This window comes from Opisthocomus hoazin, chromosome Z (assembly GCF_030867145.1).
Source record: "Opisthocomus hoazin isolate bOpiHoa1 chromosome Z, bOpiHoa1.hap1, whole genome shotgun sequence".
Lineage (NCBI taxonomy): Eukaryota > Metazoa > Chordata > Aves > Opisthocomiformes > Opisthocomidae > Opisthocomus > Opisthocomus hoazin.
Genome location: NC_134454.1, coordinates 7,801,943 through 7,819,021, shown reverse-complemented (window position 1 = coordinate 7,819,021; position 17,079 = coordinate 7,801,943). Strand labels below are relative to the sequence as shown.

At 34.6% G+C, this 17,079-nt stretch overlaps 1 protein-coding gene across 5 annotated transcripts in view; it reads right to left on the bottom strand.

Moving 5' to 3' along the window:
- RFX3 (regulatory factor X3) overlaps positions 1-17,079 on the bottom strand; it is a 147,001-nt gene that overhangs the window by 8,528 nt on the left and 121,394 nt on the right. For 4 of the 5 annotated variants that reach the window (XM_075410679.1, XM_075410677.1, XM_075410678.1 and 1 more), the window contains 8 exons: positions 12,835-12,956; positions 11,480-11,592; positions 10,561-10,676; positions 9,907-10,061; positions 4,827-4,924; positions 4,371-4,520; positions 2,634-2,842; positions 1,499-1,652 (listed from right to left, as the gene is read on the bottom strand). In XM_075410679.1, the coding sequence (XP_075266794.1) occupies positions 1,499-1,652; positions 2,634-2,842; positions 4,371-4,520; positions 4,827-4,924; positions 9,907-10,061; positions 10,561-10,676; positions 11,480-11,592; positions 12,835-12,956 (1,117 nt within the window). The remainder of the gene's footprint in view (positions 1-1,498; positions 1,653-2,633; positions 2,843-4,370; positions 4,521-4,826; positions 4,925-9,906; positions 10,062-10,560; positions 10,677-11,479; positions 11,593-12,834; positions 12,957-17,079) is intronic. The other variant, XM_075410681.1, reaches the window with a different exon arrangement.

The window sequence follows — 17,079 nt, the reverse complement described above, 5'->3', positions numbered from 1 at the left end:
ATACGAGTCTTTTTCAGAAGAATTTTGCCAATACCTGTGTCCAGAGCTGGGAGATGAGGAAGGGAGAAAAATGAGAATGCTTTTCTCAGTTGCAACACCAGTTTATACTGTCTTACGGTGTTTGTCAGACCGTGGTCTGAGAATTCCTAAATTTATTTCAGCCACAGTCATTGAATACACAGAAACATAAAAAGACATGCATTTAATGAGTATTTACTACTTCTGCCCTTCTCACCTCTAAAAGTTTTGGGTTACTTGCTTCCTCATAATATCTCCATCTTCAGCCTACATAACTTTTTAGAAGACCCTGCACTACATTCATGTCTAACATACACAATGTCTGTCAAGACGGCAATACCGTAATAACTGTCCACTTGTGTGGTACCTCACTGCAAATATAAGGCAGAGATTAAGCAAATATACTACTGGTGGATGACTAAGCAGAAACATTGTTACTTAGTTTTTCTGAAACATGTCATGTCACATGATAGAAAATCATTTGACAAACCTGAGACATTTCCAGTTCTTTTTGAAAGTATAGCATCTATTTATAGTATCTAAGGAGCCTACCAATACATCTTGAGGGAAGAATGATACCTCATGCCAAATCAACTTGCAAAATTACTTGCAATTTATTGGTAACATAGAATATGATACAGTGACTCCCAAGTGTAAAAATGCAACAAATCTGTCCCATTAACTATCCTGCACATTTTCAAACATATGTGTTTTCCAGCACTTTTGAAGTGCAAGTCTTTGATGACAATTCATGCATTCCTCACCGTCCCACTCAAAATGAAAGGTTAGATGAACTAGTGAAAAAAGAGGGATGAGATAAACTTTGCCTTCCAGACGCCAGAGATGAGTATAAAACAAAACAGTTTTGAATTGAGACTCTTGTTCTGTTTTTTAAACCAATAATCTTTAAAACACATGTATGAAAATCAGCTGTGTTGCAAACCTCTATGTAAGTCTGTGCTGTTTTTTTTACATGTATATGAACAGTGCTGTACAAGCCAAAATTCTGCATGTCAGCCATCCTTCTCAAGTCAATGGGGGTACTCAGCTCACTTCTGTTAACATTTGTGTGGGAATTCAAAACGTGTGCAAATACATACAAACAGATGCATGTAAGCAACAAGTTTCCTATTGCCCTGTTTTTTTTTCTATTTTCATATAAAATATTCAGTTCTCAAAAACTGGAAAAGGTTGTATGTTGATCCACATTTTTCAAACTGTCCACATGAATCTGTATGCAGATTTGTAAGGGAGCAAACTCATTTGGAAATAATTGGTTGTTAGAATTCAATGTGATTTTAGTACTCTGACAACCAACCAATGAAACAAGTTTAAAACTGTTGTGGGTATTTGTAACCCCATCTATTGTTATATTGCAGAACATCCTACAGCTCCACATAAACGTTTAAAAAATTTGCAAACACATACACCCAAATTCATCACTAAATCTATCAATCTAGTCTCTTATATATTATCTTACCTCTCCCATAACTGCAATAGGTGTCTCTCCTGTTGCCTGAGCAACACGATGTTCTACTAAGTAAAACATGTATTCATCGTAAAGCAAGCGGATCAGATGAAAAGAGCCAAAGCTAGCAGCACTGCGCAAGGTTAAATCTCGAATCACCATTGAGCTATTCAAAAATAGAAAAATATATATATTTATGTATTATATGTCATAGTCATTTTAACACTTATCCATGTAGACATTTCACCTCAAAACCAATGTTCTCAAAAGTAACGTTATCTACAAATGTCTGATTTACAGTATGTCTTCAGAAAGAGATGTCCAGGAAAGGCAACCATACTCTGAAGGTACTATCAGACACCACTTTATATGAGAAATAACCAGATTGGTTTGTTTTCAGTTCTTCTTTGTTTTGATATATGCATAACTACCAATACTTGACTATGTATAAAACCTAACTTGAAAGAAAATTTTGTGGAAAACAAACAACTGAAGTGGTAAGAAAAGTATTTGATTTTAAACAAACTAATGCTTAACTAGTGTCTGTCTGTTGTGTCCACCTTGCCAGTGCAAAGGTTTTAATTGCCACAATTTTAAAACTTGGAAACTTTAAATTACAAAAAGATAGGCTTGTGTGTACATACTGTATTGACAAATTCTGATACCTTCAGCAAGTATTTGCTAAAGTCATGTTCAAAGAACGAGGTTTACTCTGATAACTGTTTCAATAAGCAGCTAACATGGAATGCTTGTCTTAATGTTCTTTTTACACATTAAAAACAGGCTTTGTCTTCCTTATCTAATAAACAGATTCCACAGTTGTAATAAATACTAAAAATAGTGGCTTAGTAATTATGTAGTTATTCAACTGAAAAATTTCATGTTATATTTCTAACTCAGGACAAAATTCCACCTGCATTCATTTGTGCATGGCCTTTAAAAAAGTAAATAAGGATCATGTAAGTCCCTGCTGATCTGCAAGTAGCACTGAGTTCAAGGTTAACAACAATAATTTTCTGAAAATATCCCATGCTTTTCATGACTTAGTGAGCCACTGCTTGATATTACATCTGTCAGCTTTACTACAGTGAACAGTTCAACCAATAATGGAATAGTTGGAATGTTTTAGAAGTCTACTAAATACTACCTGTAGAAAGACCATTTTAACAGAAATTGCCGTGCTGCTTTAGGAAAGCTAGGTCTTCCTTCATACGGTTTCAACGCTTGCATCATTACATTATCCAGCCAGGCAGCCCACTGCTCCAGAGTGCTCTGCTGTTGAAGGGTCATCTTGAAATCGGTTTCCAGTCTCTGAACCATGTTGTCATCACACTGGCACACCCAGGAAGCCTGCTCCTGTTACAGCACATGGCAATTCTTGAATTAACAATATATAAGCCAATGCATAGAATGTAATTCTTTCTCAAAGATTAAGCAATTCAATGGATGAAAAGGACAAAGCCGACTTACTAGACAAACTAAGAAGCAGTTTTTATTTTTATGTCTATCATAGTTGTGTTGAAACCAAACGGATGGGAAAAGCATAACGTAAGAGCAGACATGAGATAAAGAAATGGGAATCAACAATGGAAATGACACAAGTATGTTGTAGTTTTCCACATTTATTTTCAAAAAAGGCTTCTATTTTCCTAATTTGTAATTTTTCTACTGAAATACTTGGGACTTGACAGTTTTTTCTGGTACTACAGGCAGCGCAAGCAGGAAGAATAGTTAAATGGGGGTCTAAAGAAATAAAAGAAGTGGCAAGAAATCAAGTGCAAGGTTCCTTTCGTTTTGAAGGAGTCAAGCTGAAAGACAATTTCTGTTATATGATCTTATAAAAGAAAAACAATCCTTGTATATAAACAAGGATTGTTTTGTTTGCTGACTGTAAGCAGTCAATAGATTACACATTACTTAAAAGTACAACATAAACTGCATGCAAATAGAGAAACACATTCTGCATACAACAATACACAATTCAGTCAATGTTACCAAGTTTAAATAACGCTAGCTGGTCAATTCAGAAACAAAGAGACAAAATGAAGACTCACTAACCGCAAGCCATGTCCTGAAACTCTAGCTGTCATGTGCTAAGTTCATACCTCATTCACAGACTCTGTATCCACGTTAACATATTACAATACTTAATAAGCTGTATCTTTGGTCAAGTACTCTTGATTGACTTTTGTTAAGGTTATTAACAAGTAAGTTAAAACACTCATTCACAAGGAAAAGAGACAAACATTCAAGTACCAGTAGTCTGGAACACTTCAATTTGCCGGGCAAAAGCAAAAAAAATACATTTCCTCAGAGAAGCAGAAACACGTGGAGAAATTAAGCTTAGTGAAAATATAAACTTACATTCTACAACTAACTGAAAAGCAGTTGTAATCTGTACTAATCTAACCAGTTACTCAGGAGATCTTGTAAATTTAAGCATAGGTACTTAGATAAAGTATATAATGGTTTTGTCCTTGAAATAGTAAAACAGCCTCTACTAAAAACAATGTGCATTTAGTAGCTTTTGGAGACATTCAGAAGCTGCACTACTATCTGACATATAATTCTAAAATATCATTTATGTTATTACTAAGACATCATTCATGGTACCCATTCTAGAAACGCATTTGCTCTACATTTGCATAGAAGTTGGAAGAATGTGTGCACTTCAGTACAGTAAATGGAAACAGACAACAGTTCTGAGCTCTTGCTTTACTAAAGTGAAAGCTCTCACGTTTGGACTGAATCACTGCATACATGAATCAGCAAAATGTTCTCACTTCACTTGCTTGTTAGAATAATGACAGCAATGATAAAGTTCAAAGTTATAGGGAAATGATTTTTTTTTTTCAAATGTCTGTTATTTAAAGGTACATTTTACCTGAACATTGGCAAAATCAACACGGTTAAGATCATTGAGCATCTGGTTGATTTGAGAAGTATTTTGAAGCACAGCACGAGCTGCTTGAGCCAGGTGATTGAGAGATGTGTATCTTCGCAGAGTCTGGGCAAAGGCACTTACAGCGGCAACCTATGAAGAAATTAATTTATTTAAAAATATTATACTCTTTATCTGTAGATTAATTCTACAGATTGCGTCTTTACCTTCATTTTAATATTCTGTAAGTCCTCATACGTGAATTATGTCCATGTAGCAGATCAAATAATGTCATCTTTATAATTTTTTGACAAAACTAAGTTACTTTCTCTCTCATTATTTGATGCTTGATGCTAAACAAGAAATTTAGCCTTAAAGTTAAAATGCTACTGGCTTTTTAGACACTACTGCCCACTTGGTTTGCCATTGCAAGAATAATACTGCAACAATTTTGTCTACCTTGGTTTGTATCATCCTCTGTGGAATATTGTTCATGGCATTTGAAAGCCAGCCTTCAAGGCTTTTTGCAAAATTGCGAATGGCTTGGGTCAAGGCACCTGTGCATTAAAGAATAAAAACAGAATGAAAAGAAAGCAATGTACCTGTCATGAAATGTTTTGCATCCTCAGTACTTCTGTACACAACATTCAGGTCTGCTACTTTTACTTACTGAAAGACAAGTTCAGTCTAGGTTCAAAATGCCTCATTCAGATATAGATTATGCAGTAATGATTTTAGTTTTGGTTTAATAAGCACTTTTGACTTTCTCACGTGACAATCTTTCAAGAAGTTTGTGACCAGCAGTATTGTTGTAGGCACTTCTACAGAACAACATCAGTAATTGCAGCAGTGGTGGTGATGGAAATTTCCATCACAAACTTCCAGTTTCCATTTCGTCTAAGCACTACTTTTAAAGAGCAAAACTCTGGAAAAAATTCCAGTTATTGGAATACTGCAGTTTCCTCAAATAAGTCCAAAGTAACCTTAAGTCATGTCATGGTGCTCCTTACTTCAGTTTTAAAGAACAAAATCCAACAGGCAGTGTTTAAGGATAACATCCATAAACACAATATAGGAGTGTGGTTCACTGATAGAAAGTGAAATTATTCAAATGGCTGTGGAATCTGTGTGCATTTTTCTTTCTTTACTATAGCACCCACAAACTGCTTGAGTGGCCGACAGAGACTTAGAGAGAAATTGAAGAAGCCCTTACAGCAACCTGCACTACTCATCATGTAAGTTTTAATTTTTCAAAGGAGGAGGACAGAAAGTATTTTCCCAAGGAACTGGCCTGGAAAAAAGAAAATTGTATCTCCTAAGTAGTAGAAACCCCACTTTCCCATACCAACCACTTGCTCATTCACATAATAGCATCCACTCAAATGGTTGCAAAAAGGAGACAAAAAGAAAAAAACTACACATTCCTGAAGACTAGTTGAGAATAAATGCAACTACAAAAGTGAAGAGGAAAAAAATACAAAGAAGGAATCACAGTTATTTTCAAACTATTTTAGCTACATGTGAGAAGAAACAGTCCAAGTAAAGAGTGACTGGATTCTGTTTATAAGGTTGAATACCATGGTACAGTAAGAAATGAATGCCAGTAGAACATGTCTTTGAGAAATGCTCTTTTACCATTTGAATTATTGATGACCACTTTTTAAATACAGCTTTCTAGTAGCAAAGTAAATGTACTAAAATACAAAAAAAATTTATTCTTCATGACAGCTTTTTCATGTCTTCAAATTTGCAGTGATAAGCAGTAGAATCCATATGAGTAATTTATATAACTGACCACACATTTGGATGCTTAGCTGAACAGCATTTGATCATACAAAGTATCTGTATTAGCTGAACACTCTATGGTAACAGATTTTTCCCCCCTTGAGGTTTCCACATGAAAAACAAGCTTTTTTCTTCAATCCTGTCAATCACCTAGCTCACTTGTGCTGCTTTGTAAATTATTTCTATGCACTTACTAATTAACTATGTATTCACTCACATTTTCTTTCCTATAGAACAAGAAAATGCAAAGTGGAAGGAATAACATAAATACTGTATGATGATACTTCGACATTTAAGGAAAATATTACCGCTTTTTCACTTTGAATTTGCTTATTACTCTCTTTCACTCAACTACATATTACAAAATTATTTGCATCACTCTAGTGCTGATTTCCTTTACAAATAAATATGGAAAAGCAGCTAAGACATTAAGAAAGACCTTTAATTAGGAAGAAAGAGGAGCAAATGAAAGGAATTCTGAAGTTCAGAAGAAAACAAACAGCTGAAGTAGATAAATCAAACATCGGTATTGTATAAAACAATCAAGAATTTCTAATGGGCTTTGGAGATACCATATGAAACACAGAATTTTTCTCATACTCCATCCTTAAGTACACATCTAGCCATTACCAAAACCTTAAGTACCTAAATCCTCAAAGCCTTCTTTCAAGTTCATCTGGCTGGCATAGAAAAACAAGAAAACCCTTTCAAAGAATTACATGATGAGTATGGTGCAAAGTAACTGGCCTGAGCTAGTTAAATGTTACTAGACACACAGTAAATGATGTTGCAATGGCAGTTACCACTAGAAAGTTTGATTTGGATAAGCACCTAAAAAGCATGAGTTCTTAGCTGAAAACCCTCTAACTTGCAAATCTCATAAAAACAAGACTTTACAAGTCTTCCCAGTACTTCAAATTTTTGTCTGCCTAGAATTGTGTAAAATGGTATGAAAATACATTTAGCATAAATTCTCCACTAATGACAAACTAATTCACAGGCAAGTTTGTTACTGTTCATTCTGCCACTTATGAAGGTGCAAAAAGTCCATTCTAAAGCATAACAGCTCTGGTCTACTGCCAAAGACATCAGATAATTATGGCCTTTATTCCTGACTCAGATGGACAGCATTTCACTTTTCCTAGGAAAAGGAATTTTGCATTTTTATACACAGCAATTCTTCATTCATTCTGTGGGTGCTAAACATTTCAGCTTACAAATGTAATATAGAGGTTAAAAACTAAACAATTTTTTCCTCAACGGTCGTTTTTTCTCTACTCCAGTAATATGTATCACACAGCTAAGTAGCACAGTGGGACTCTTCAAAAAGAAAAACACTGAAAACCTATGCATGAAAAAAGATAAACCTTAAAAAATAATATGCTTATTTCAAGCATTTACCAAATTAATATGTTTTCCTATTTTCAGCAGCTGCAGTTGATATCTTTCCATTTATTCAGGAAAAAAAATCATAAACATACCTTTGATGAAGCATTTACAGTCCCCTTTCCTCTACAGAATCAAAACTTTCCTATAAACTGCTATTTTCTCACAGAAAATGATGAATTTTCCTACTTCACCCAGCTCCATTATTGTCACAGTCAACCATTAAGCATAACTTTAAACCTTCCTCTTGGTCCCTTGTAATGGCTGAAGATATTTTAATTCAAAACAGGAGTTAAAAACCTAGTATTATTTAAAATATTTAACAGCAAAGAGAGAACTTGTATGGACCATCATTACAGGAAAGATGACTAGAAAAAGCCATTTAGTTAGCTGGTCCTAAAGATAAAAATAAGAAAATACATTAGCTGTCTTCCAAAGGTAGCTCAGTGAATGGACTTCTGAGCAGAAAACCACTGGACTGTTCACAAAACAGAGGCAGAAGTCTCTTGGGATGAATTTGTCCTGAAACCAGATGATGTGTTTGCATCAAGAAGTCTGCTAATCATCCCAAAACCAGGAATGTTAAACACAGTAGGTGTCAATTATTCAAATATGACTCATAACTCTATAAAGAAAGAAATAGTACAGAAAGGACCTGATGCCCGTAGTTATCAATATTTTGTGATCATAAATTATTGTGTCCCACTTTCTTGAAACCCTGTACTAGTAGGATGCCCAGTGCATCTTACGAAGGCAGGAAGACACCATAAGCTAAGGAGCTATCATATAAAAACTTCTTTAGAGACTGCCAGGCTTTGCAGGTGAAGGAAGTGAAAAGTAAGGCGAAAAGCAGGTTTGATGAAAAACCAAACCTGCGCCACCTTTTTATTCAGAAAATAATGTGCTTTTGGAATAGAGTTTTTATTCAACCTATTAAATGTTGTAATTAAATTTGTGGGGTTTTTTATCATTGCCTATTCGCTTGTGATAGACTATATTACTCTACAATTAATTTCCTACCTACTTGCATTGTCATTAGATAGAAATGTAGAACATCAAATATAAACCAATGCAAAATAATTTATACAAGTAATGGTTGTCAATAATTGTATGTATTTGAGAAAACATTTTTCCTTTATTCTGCTACATAGATTAGAAGATAAATTATGCCAATCTCTACCAAGAACGTACTCTTTCCTTAAAAAAAAAAAAAAAAACGTAAAACTGCTTTTGCAAATGGCCGACCTTCATATTTTATACATTTCCAGTTCCAAAATTTCTTTGTATCATACATAATTTGCTAAAACCTGATTTTATTTCACTGACAAGCAAAAAGTCAATAAAACATTTCTGCAAGGTGGCACCTGCAAATATTCTTATGGAGTGCTTATTACTGCTGGAGTCACTATAGCAGAAGAGGTGTTCACAGCATGACAAAATAGCTTCGTTAGCTGCAAAGTCACTTAAAGCCCTAATTTTTTTTAAAATATTAATCTAACTTTATAAAGTGACTACTGTTTTTTTCATGGAAAAGATATGTTGTGAAGTTTACAGTGGGTTGCTAACACAATTTCTTTAAAATGTTTAGCACAGCATAGGTGAGACAGTAAACGCGTTATAAAGGAGTTCAACTTCCTTCACATAAACTCATCTGCTACCAAAAATAGCCATAAAAATACACTGCTGGAGCAGCAATGGATTGTGGCAAAATTAACTTTGAAAAGAAAGCAGTACTCCTGGTGATGGCTGAATGACTGGACAGTTACCGACTCTTTCATGCAGGATGTATGACAGAAAGAACAGCAGACTGGAACAATAAAGTGAACTAAAAAATTCTGAGTTAATTCTTCATTGCCTTAGCAGTCATTAAAATTTATTTCAGCAGCCACTGATAAGGAATAAAAGACTAACTGTCCAAAAATGGAATCACAAAGATCATATACATTTTTTCCCAGACTAATCAAAGTCATATGTAATGTTTAAAGTGAACAGATGTAACTGACATTAGTGCACACTGGCTTAGGGCAACAGGACGTATGTCTATCAGGTAGTCGAGAGCCAGGGTAAAAGGAAAACATTTTTATCTGAAAATACAACAGACAGAGAAAGAAGTATCTCTAATATGAAACTGTATCTTGAAGATCTTCCAACTGCACTAAAATCCTCGGTTACTTTTAAAATACAAAGCATACATCAACTCTCAGCATAACTTCCTACACAACAAATTAAGGATAAATGATACACAATACTTTCCTAACTTTCAAACTTAATCCTAAAGCTGCCCTGTGAGGCACAAGACCACCACACCACCACCACACAGATGCATGCATAAAAAAACCTTACAAAATGCTTCAGGTGTTCAACTTACTAGGAATAGGTCTAAGGACGTCAGGAATGAGAATCTCCACCAAAGCCTGGTACATCACATGGTCACAGTTACACATCCATTTCAGAATAGACTCATTTTTGCACAGAGTAATCAGCTTTGCTTTTGGAAGTCGACTTTCTATTTCACTCAGATTGCTGGTGTGAAAAAATGTAGCAAACAAATAAATGATAATGCATTTACAGCAGGTAAAAATCTGCAGTGGGTGTTAAAATACATTATTTTATAAAGATGTCATAGATGTCTCAACTACACTCAACAGAACTTCTTTATATGTTGTCTCACATGGAAATGGATTTAAAAAAATGCTTCCATAGCTCTGCTACAGCTCATAAATTACGCAGAGGTATGAATGATCCTTTTATCTTAAACGAACTGGATAGAATATTGGGAAAAGACACTTCTAATGAGTAGTTGCTCAAGCAAATTAAAAAATGAATGACACGACCGTTTCAAGACTGCACTTTGGCATACATCCAGCCCATACAAAAATGTCAGACAACATAAATTTAATTTGAAAAATTAGCATATAAAAAAAATTACTACTCTGCAGGTAAAACCAGCACGGTTTTTTTTATTTGACACTTGTATTGTATTATCATGAGAAGCAGTAAACGAAGAGAAACATTCACTGACCTTGGCTCAGTAATAGTAGTGCCATCCGGTGGAGCAGAGGGAGAATAGCGCCAGAAAGTTTGCCACAATTTTTCTATCAGGCTGAACTGAAGATTCACAACCACATCCAGTATTGCCTGAGAAATAAAACAGAAGTAGATATTATCTTCTATCCAGCTATCCCCCACTCCCAACTCCAGCTACATCTGTAGCTTTTTTTCATTCATCACGTAACAGAGTAAAGGCAAATTGTACATTTCTGAAGTCATAAATAATATCTGTTTTAATACTTTTGACATCCCTAAATTATGCAGCACTATAAACTGGTGTGCACAGAGACTTGAGTAAGACCAAGTGCACATGCACGGAATCCTCCAGAAGTAAGCATGACCTATGTAAATATATCAGAGGAATTCACCCCTCAAAATATTTAATGCTACTGGAAACAAAAAGGAAACCTGCCATTTTATTCATATTCATAATTCAGCATATGTTTTAAAGCATCTTCAAAAATAATTTTAAAAGACATATTGTTCAATACCACATGTGGCTTAAACATCTCAATATGTCTTTAAAATGAGAAAAAAGTTACTGCTTTTGATGTTTAAAAAAAATTATAATTTAACCTGATTTACATTTCCTGTTGATTAAACCAAAGATCTGCATGTACAATCTGAAGTCTAGTTTCTCTAACATTCTGAAAACATACACATAACTACGTTTCATTCTCAGTATCTATTATATCTCACTTTTTTCCCCTGTAAAGGGGACCCTCCCAAGAAATCTTTCTACTAACGTCCCTTCCAATACAATAAGCAAAAAATTCTGTGGGAAAGTCACATACCACTAACATGAATACAATATATTTGGCATTACTGTCTTGTACTGACCTTCACTAGAAGTCATGAACTTTAAAAAATTAATGGTTTATAGAAAATACCTCACAGTGCTCTCGATAAAGACTTTGCAGTGATTTGATGTCCTCAAAGGTAGTACCATCTGGTAGAGAAGATATTTCAACTTCTCCAAACTCTGGAAGTACTCGAGATGCATCTGTTTCCACGACAACATAATGAAAGAAAGCTATTGTGAACAGTGCCAGTTACAGCATAATTAACAAAAAGTTTAAGGATGGTACAAAGAAATAAATTCCTAAAGGTCACAGTGTTCCAAGAGAAAAGTCTTTCACACCTGTTGTATATTAAAATTGTAAACAAAGTCAGCCAGCATTTTTAATCAAAAATAAATATAAATTATACTTGAAGACATTAAAAACATGTCACGTACATACTACACCTACACAGAAAAGCTAACACACACATTCTCAGAATATCACAGGATGAAGGAAAATATCTATGTCAGTGTACAAAAGATTAATCCTTGAACAGTTTTTTCTCATTCAACTGAAGAAATTCTATGTAGCCGGGTATGATGGGGCTTAGTAGACTCAATATAGATTTTTTATTTTAAATTTACTACACTTTCAAGTAGAGTAAATGTGTGCTTTTACTGTTTGTCACAAATGTTTCCAAGAGATAAGCTGATATAGAGAAAAACGCTGGACTGGAAGGTATCTGGAAAGGAAGATTCAAAATATTTTAATGCTACTCTTATGTTCCAAATGATTTCAGTAACAGCGAAATTAGGCCGCATGATTTGGTAGTTGAAAATCCCAACCAAATAAGCCTACACCTTCTACAATAACGCAGCCAAACAGTCTTTCTGTACAAACAAGTAACTAAATGACCATTTGTTTCCATTACTGAGAATACACGCTTAGCTGGATCAATGAATCCAAAACGTCAACATTTTTAAACACGAACTTTGGGGTTCTAGTTGAAACTATCTGGCTCTTTCCACTTACAACACTACACACCACACTTTCAAAACAGCCCAGTGGATGGCTAACCTGCAACAGTAACGCAACACCACTATCCTCACTTTTATGAAATAAAATGCACTGTAATGCACATGTAGGGAATAACTTTCATGGCACAATTTTTAATATGCATGTTTAATATAACTTTGCACAGCAACTGCATTGTGATTTAAATACATCACAGAAATACAGAATTTGCATTTTTTTTCCTTTTATGCTTATATGATGCATATTAAATATTACATAAAGCTCACAACACAGAACATGTAATTTAAGTGCCTTTTTTGTTCTGTTGTAAGAATTTTAAAGAGGGCATGACAACTTTAGAAGCAACTGCTCTGTGTGACTTGATAATCACAGTGACAATAAAGTTCATCTTACTTATTTATACAGCAGTATAAAAACTGCTTTCATACCTAAAAACTGTTGATGATGTTGACTTTGGGCAATTACGGTTTGTTCAACAGATGTGCCTGTCTGTTGACCACTTCCTGTGAAGCCATCTGCAACTCCATCCACTTTCTGCATAGGCTTATACCTACAAAAATATTAAGTACAAAATTATCCTTTCTGTTCACTTCTTCATAAATAAGTCATACAATCTATGTTTGTTCCAATTCCTCCATCTTAAAATAAAATTTTGAGGAAAAGTAACAAAAGGTTTTACACTTTTATATTTATTTTATAAGAAACAGACGAAACAATTACAAAGGGAAGCTAGAGCATTAACAATGCATTACAGAATTCATAAAGGTGATATTACAGTACCACTACCAATTGCTTGTGGAATTTAGCTTAGAAACAGTATACCAGAAGACCAGCTAATTTACAGCAAAAGGAATCCAATCTTTACCCTTCCAAATAGCTTCACTTCCCAATATTTATGTAATTCAAAAATAATGTTTCATTACCTTCAGAAAAAACAACGCTACTGTCTGAGGATAAAGACTTTTCAAATCCAGCAGACTTGTCTCCATAAGCATAGAAGGCCTGAGAAAGCTACCTGGAAACCTAAACTCTTCACTAGTCAATTCTCAGAATCATTTAGAAAGGACAGTCACAGCAATACAAATGGGAATGCTGGTTTGGATGGTCAAATGTTGACAGTCAGTCTGACAGGCTGAAGACCATGCCTGTCACTTCCAATGCAACTGAGAATTTACTCTGTCCCAGGTCTTAATGGCACCATCTTGGATGCTCTGCCCTTTTGAAAAAGAACTGTAGCCACTGGAAGAGAAAATAAGAGAAACCCCAAAGCTACCTAACGTGTGTTTTAATGATCACTCAAATTGAAGTTGTTGTGCAGGCTGTAAAACTCCATGCTAACTTCAGAAATGTGACAAGAAATTCCACTCGATGCATTACTTTGAGAAGCAGTTTTATCAGTTGGGAATATTTTGTTTCCAGTAAACATAAACCAACATTATCTCGTGTAATTACTGAGATTGTACTTCCAAAAGAAGTTCTCACGAAAAGTATTTGTTCAGTATTCTAGGCATTCCTGACATGAGTCTAAATATACAACAACAAAAGACAGACAGAAAGTACACTTTTCAACAGAAAGCCTCTTGGGCTGATTAACAAATAATTTTGTAACTTTAGGAATTTCAATGCTTGGGAAAAAAAGAAGACACCTATACCTATTCTATCTCTAGGCCATTTATATCAAGTTTCACTTTCTGTAATGGTCCACTGTAAAATCCTATGCCTGTTGAAGACAATAGATAAACTCTAAAGAACTTTAATAAAGAATAAAATTTAATCCTCTGGTATCACAGTAGCACTGAACTCTTTTGCTTGAGCTTGTTCTTACTTGATAAATCTACCTGCAATCCAGGCAGTTCATCTGGGAAGAATTCTTAACTTCTCTCTCATTATACATTATAAACACCAGGCAGATCAAATTCTGGAAATATTTGTAAATATAAACCTGTACTTTAAGATAGTTCCATTACTTTCTGCAAAATGCATTATTTTACTGCCCCTTCATCTGCTGAAATCGGATTCTAAATGTACTGAATACATAAAAATGACACTCCTCTAAGTTTTTCTGTTATGTAAAAAAAAAAAAAATTAAAGTATAAAAGCCAACTTGATGCTTTGGTGCTAGGAATCAGGATTATCCACCTACTTACTCCACTGTGCTTTATATAAAATATGCTGGGCAAAATTCTTAATTCCAGCACTGTGACAGGCAACTCATCACAGGACTGAGTGAGTGAGGAGTGACAACTAACCAGTTTCAACAGCACTGGAAAAATAATTTGCAAAATGAAACCAAAAAAACAAACAAACAAAAATTCTTTTTCAGGAGACAGTGGTTAACAATTTTAGATCTGCTGTCTTTTAAGTACAAGTAGAACTTTTGCAGTTTAGACATCGAAACAGCTCTCCAGAATTCTTTAGTTAAATTCAAGCCATTTTGTGTGCATGGAAAATATAGCTACAATTTCCTAACTGGTAAGAGTTACATTTTTTAAAATTATCCAGGCTTTTACTCTATTTCCCTATTTTACTCACTACTAACCTATACCTTTTTTCATCCTTCACCCTTTTGTTTTAAATCACTAGGTGCTAGGAGACCGGGAGCAGAAAATAATAACTGACCTTACATGGATATTAGAGCTTTCTAATGAAACTGACCCAGAAAGGACACCGTTTTAATTTTATGGAGGTTAGCATAAACACAGTGAAAGTTTGCAAAGTCTTTAATTAGTAACAGACATTTTCTCAATTTGTGCAAAGCTATGAAAATTAAAAAAAAGCCTAAACTACTGAAATCGGACACACAACCAGGTAATTCAGAAATGACACTAAATGATATGCTGGTCTCTCTTTGCAGTTAATTTAGAATACAACTTCATTGATTTCCATAGTCTAACTGTGACGTAACTTCATACATACAGGAAAGAGAACAGTACAAGAAAACAGATTATTTTCTACATAAAATAAATACACAGGGTAAACAACATCTACAGGAAATAGTGATTAATGATTTATGGTTAGAACAATAAGATATGTGATAGCTGAATGTTATAATGTACAGTAGATAATAATACAGGTATTTATTAAAAGAAAATCGTAGCTGAATGTTCAGCTCCCATAAATGAAAGCAAAAAGGTATCATTTTTACGTGCATGAATTGAAAAATATATTTGAAATTAACTTGGAAAGCTGGACGTTCACTTCTGGAAATAGCATTTAAAACATACATTGTTATGAATGCCCTAAAGAAAAGACAAGCATATCTGTATCAATTTCCCTAGACTAAGCCATAAAGCTAATTGAGCTTCTGAGCCACAAGCTTCTGTTTATGAAGAGCTAAACAAAAACAGGGTAAAAATGGAACTTGACTTTAGGAATTGCATCTCTGATACATCTCCCTTTAATGGTCTGACAAAGAATGCTTATGGGAAGGATTTCCTAATAAGATTGTACTTTTAAGTGGCAACTGTTTAGTGCCAGACTCAAAGTGTGCAAATACATCTGGCATAACATTTCAGCGGGATATTACTTTATCTCTTCCTAACAGTCTTTGTCTGATGTCCATTCGCTGTTAGTCAGGCCTGTGTTTGACCAGAACTGATGGATGTATAACCATTTAAACATCTTGGTTTTTTCTGCCCTGGAAAACATCTAGGAGCAGGGCAACAGAGGCGAGCCAGGCCTTCTCTTGCAAGTCTGAGCTATACAGCAGGCCCATGTGAAAGGCAGGGTGTTAGCTATTATGTTCCAGCCAAGACTAGTCTTTAACTGTGTATTTCTTCAGTTCAAAGGTGTGCTGTGTCTCTTGATCTGTGGTTGTTGTCACCAAGACACTGTCTCAGCTGCAAGATAGGACTGTTAGCACCTGTGATACGTAGTTACTCTGTTTTTCCTTCTTATTGGAACAGAGAGTATTGCCACAGCTCATGCTGATCACAACCAAGACTAAGCAACTAACAGCATTACCTTCCACCTGAAATTTATGCCTGATGAATCTCAGACCCTTGAATTCAAGCCCAGGACAAACTCTGAGCATGAACATACAGGAGTACTTTGGGATATTCAGGATATTCAAGTTATGCAAACAGAAAAGGTGCATGACCCTCAAATCAAAAAAAGAAACAAAGAACAATGATCTGTAGTGTACATTCAGTCTACAGTCTTTGCAAAAAAGGACTAGAAGTGTTTATCCAATTAGACGCATCTGATAGAGGTTGTAGAATTGGTATAACTACACAGAAGAAGTACAATGACTGCAATTTACCACTGATTTAACAGACAAATGAAACACTAGAAATATTAATAAAGTTGGAGAGTGATGTTACCCTAATCATGCAAATTATAATATTCAGTCGTTTCATTATCTCTTAATAAATCCTGCTAGAATTCTTCAATACACTAGGAAAACTATGATAAAATATTGAAATTAGATACTAAGCATGTTCTGTATACATGGAAGAAATCTTTCTTCAAAAATACAAGTTCACTTTTTTAACTGTGCACTGAAAGTTTTAATTCAAGCCATTTTTATATTTAGCATTTGTTTTTTCCCCAAAAAACCCTACCTTCTGAGGCCTATAAAACACAAGCATATCTCAGTTTCCATTAAAATTAATCAAGCAAAATATACTTTTTATTTGAAGAATGTGGAATAAACCTTGATTTTGTACAACCCA